Source organism: Helianthus annuus, chromosome 5 (assembly GCF_002127325.2).
Source record: "Helianthus annuus cultivar XRQ/B chromosome 5, HanXRQr2.0-SUNRISE, whole genome shotgun sequence".
NCBI classification, from domain to species: Eukaryota; Viridiplantae; Streptophyta; class Magnoliopsida; order Asterales; family Asteraceae; genus Helianthus; species Helianthus annuus.
The window spans coordinates 132527130-132531597 of record NC_035437.2 but is presented as its reverse complement, the minus strand read 5'-3'; the positions used below and the strand labels follow the sequence as shown (position 1 = coordinate 132531597).

At 36.8% G+C, this 4468-nt stretch overlaps 1 protein-coding gene across 1 annotated transcript; it reads left to right on the top strand.

The window, feature by feature from the left end:
* Positions 1–820: 820 nt before the first annotated feature.
* Positions 821–3547, top strand: LOC110943639 (putative receptor protein kinase ZmPK1). The gene has a single exon (XM_022185376.2). It carries the CDS (start codon positions 948–950, stop codon positions 3342–3344), a length of 2397 nt encoding a protein of 798 aa, XP_022041068.1. The 5' UTR covers positions 821–947; the 3' UTR covers positions 3345–3547.
* Positions 3548–4468: the final 921 nt, after the last annotated feature.

Sequence of the window (4468 nt, the reverse complement as noted above, 5' to 3'; positions counted from 1 at the left end):
CTACAGACAAGAAACCCTAGCTAACAATCGTGACCGGAAAATCGGTTGGTACGTTGCGAGGGGAATTGTGACAGTGACCATTCTAGAAGCTTCAATTAATTAAAAGAAAAACCATTCTAGCTAGCTTCTTAGCTTAGCTTGGCTAATTAATAGAAGGCAAAGATTGTGACTTGTGAGTTGAAATGTCCTCGAAGAATTTTAGATTTTGGCTTATATATTCAGATTTTAAATGGAAGTTTTGTCAGTAACTGTTATTTTTTCCAACCAAAACAAGTTAGACCAAGTAAGTGACAAGTTGGCGCTAGCGTATTCAGAAGTTTTGTATTCAAACCTAGGAAGAGATGACGAAGACCTTCTCCAATGCTAGAGTTTCCACAGGCTCAAAACTGCCTTCCACAGTTCCACGTCGGCTGACTGGAGGAATTTTCGTGGGGTTTCCCTCTCGCTTCCCTTTCGAATCTCACATAATATCGAAGGCGGAGCCTCACTCTCTCGTCTCTCCCTCCACGTCACCTTGGATCCTCATGGTCTATCGTTTAGGAAGAATATCGGTCTAAAATCCTTGGAGGAACCACACATTATATTTATAATTTAGCACAATACATGACCAAGTTGATAATTATATATATATATATATATACACATTTCTCATGGTCTATGGATTAGAAGAATATCGGTTTAATAGTCCCTAGAGGAACCACACATTTTTTTTTTATAAAATAGATTTAAATGGGAAATTAGACCTTATTGAGAAGAGTCTAAGTCATTGAGTCATATTTATAAATTAGTACAATACATGACCAAGTTGATAAACATATATGTAATTATAATTGTAATTGTAATCAAGTTGAGCATATAAAGAAACCAGCAAGTTGCAAGATAATTCCACGGATATTGTTAATATATATACACCCATTGAGAAGAAGTTTATTCATCCTTATTTCATCATGTATTTGCCCTTCCTATATCTCTTCCCTTTGGTTACACTCTCTTATTCTCTGCATGCTGCTACGGTTTCTTCTTCACAAAGTGTTTTAGCCCAAGGCTCATCACTCTCTATTGAAAAGAAAGACCACTTAGTTTCACCAAATGGCCTTTTCACAGCAGGTTTTCACCAAATTGGGCAAAATGCTTATTGCTTCGCGATATGGTTTACGCAGCCCTTGATAGACGGAAACCACACATTGGTTTGGATGGCAAATAGAGATGAACCCGTCAACGGAAAGCGCTCCAAGTTTTCGTTGGGAAAAAATGGAAATCTTGTTCTAACGGATGCTGGCCAAATATTTTGGACAAGTAACACAAATTCAAAGTTTCCTGTGGAACTTAAACTACTTGATTCGGGTAACCTTGTTCTTACCCACATAGACAGTACGTCATATATTTGGCAAAGCTTTAGTTCTCCCACTAACACCATACTTCCCAATCAGCCTTTTACCAAAGATACTTCTCTTACATCTTTAAGAAGTTTAACAAACTTTTCTTCTGGGTTTTATAAACTTTATTTCGATAATGACAACGTAATCAAACTTCTGTACAACAGAGATGAAGTCACCAGTGTCTTTTGGCCTAGCCCTTGGTTACTACCAACGTTAGCAGGAAGGTCCACTTACAACAATAGTAGATTTGCTTCGCTTGATTCGAAAGGCCGTTTCTGGTCTTCGGATAGTTTTACTTTTCTTACCAGCGATTACGGCAAAACACTTCAAAGAAGACTGACGCTTGATGTTGATGGTAATGTTAGAGTTTACACACTTAACAAAAGAAGGTGGATTGTTTCATGGCAAGCTTTTTCAAAAACATGTGACGTTCATGGGATTTGTGGTCCAAACAGCCTTTGTACCTACAATCCGGAAACGGGTAGGACATGTTCGTGTATGCATGGGTACAAGGCGAAGAACCACTCAGATTTGTCTTTTGGGTGTGAACCTACGTTTGATCTTACTAAACATCCTGAAAATTTTGACTTCATAAGGCTCCCTTCCGTCGAATTTTACGGATTTGATTCTCTGTACATATCACGTTCTAATTTCAGTGAATGCCAGAAAGCCTGCTTGGATGATCCCAACTGTAAAGCCTTCCAATTCAACTCTGACCAAGGAAATGCCGCTAATTTTCTCTGTTATGTCAAGACTTTGTTGTACAATGGCATCTACATGAATGGTACACCTTTCATTACTTATCTTAAGCTTCCTAAGACTAATGTATTATCATATAATCAAAAGGTTGCAAATGAGTCAAAATTGGAATGCTCAACTTCCATAATAAAGCTAAAACGACCATATGATATAAAACATGCAAACGGGTCCCTCAAGTTCATGTTTTGGTTTAGCATCATCCTAGGTGGAATTGAAGTCTTATGCTTTCTATTCTTTTACCATATCACCAAAAAACCTTCAAGAAAAACCACTCAAGCCTACCTTGCAACTGCTACTGGATTCAAAAGATTCACATATGTTGAAATAGTGAAAGCTTCTCGTAAATTTAGCGAGGAGATTGGGCAAGGTGGTGGTGGTATTGTGTACAAAGGAAAACTTCCAGACAATCGAGTGGTGGCGATTAAGGTACTCCACGATGCGATCCAAGGAGAGGCAGAATTTCTAGCAGAGATGAGCACAATTGGAAGAATAAACCATAAGAACTTGATAGAAATATATGGTTATTGTGCTGAGGGAAAACATAGGATCTTGGTGTATGAGTATATGGAGAATGGCTCATTGGCTCGTAACTTGTTAGGTGCTAGCCAGCTTGGTTGGCAGAAGCGATATGAAATTGCAATTGGTGTGGCAAAAGGGCTAGCTTATTTACATGAAGATTGCTTGGAGTGGGTTTTGCATTGTGATGTTAAACCACATAACATATTGCTAGATGCTGATCATAATCCAAAGGTGGCTGACTTTGGCTTGTCTAAGTTATTCCATCAAGATGTAAAAGAAGATTCCAAAGTTTCAAAAATAAGAGGGACTAGAGGGTATATAGCTCCAGAATGGGTGTTTAATCTTCCAATTACTTCGAAAGTGGATGTTTATAGCTATGGAATGGTAGTGCTTGAGATGATAACAGGACGAAGTCCCACATGTGATCAAACAACCTATTATGACGAGATTGTTGAGCAAAAGAGGCTAGTAGATTGGGTGAGGGAGAAGGTCCACGAGGCTCACGGAAATTTGACAACAACACAACTCATGGAGATATTGGATCCTAAGTTGAATCAAGAATTTGAACATGTTCAAATGAAAAATCTTCTTAGAGTGGCTCTACAATGTGTTGAGGAAGACAAAGATGCTAGACCAACCATGAGCGAGGTTGTGAAGATTCTTCTCGACTTGGGCATAGACTGTTAGCTAGAGTCATACTCATGGCTAACTAATTATGCATTTTTTCTTCTTTAAAATATGAGTTGAGACGAGTTCTATTTCTTCAAAGCATCAAGTGGTCAAACAATTATGATAAAAGCATTATAAAACATTATAGAACATTTGGTGAGATGGCTTTCGAATTTAAGTTATTTTCTTGCTTTCGTAGCTTTTTGTAATATATTTTGAATAGATATTATGCAAGGAATAAACACATCTTTAACAAGATTCATATCTTTTTCCTTTTCATAGTTACTTTAACTTGAATTTATTAGTTGGGCTACTTTAACTTAAAGATGGAACAAGGGTTACCAATAACAGTTTGATGTAGGTTTTTTATATTCTTTTAAATAATATTAATTTATGTTCTTTGGTTAGCGTTTGGGACTAGTTGCAATATTCATGGGGAGTTTATAAATCTAACTGACTATTAGGGCTGACACTTTTACACAAATACATGAAACGAACCTATACGAAGTTAACAGGTATCGTGTATGACCTTAACAGGTACCGTGTACCAAACAGGTAGACACGAGATTACCTGTTAATTTTCGTGTATAAACAGGTTAAATACATGTTTACATGTTAATACCCGTTAGTACACGATAAGAAATTAAATTAAATAAAACTCATTAGCCATGTGCGTGTGGGTTCCTTAATTCCTTTCTATTTTCATTCATCATTCAATTGAAAAAAATAAATAAATAAAATAAAACCCTAAACTCCCTCCGTAACTCTCAGATAGCATGTCGTGTTCGTGTTTTTGTTCGTGTTAACAGGTATTAACATGTAATTTTTGTGTATAACAGTCGTGTTAACATGTATTAACAAGTAATTTTCGTGTATATCGTGTCGTGTTCATGTTCGTGTTTGAAAAAAAGGATATGATAAGTTATCGTGTCGTGTTCGTGTATGGGATTTCGTGTATCGTGTCTTATCGTGTCCGGGTATGCACGATATGCCAGCCCTACTGACTATACTTCAATTTTGTTGGCCGTAACGAAATATGCACGGGTACGATTTTTAGTAAGAGACTAAATTCATAAAATTTACGAAACATAAACAAAATTCGTAATTTGAATTAACTGGATTCTCTTGACGTGTCTTGACGT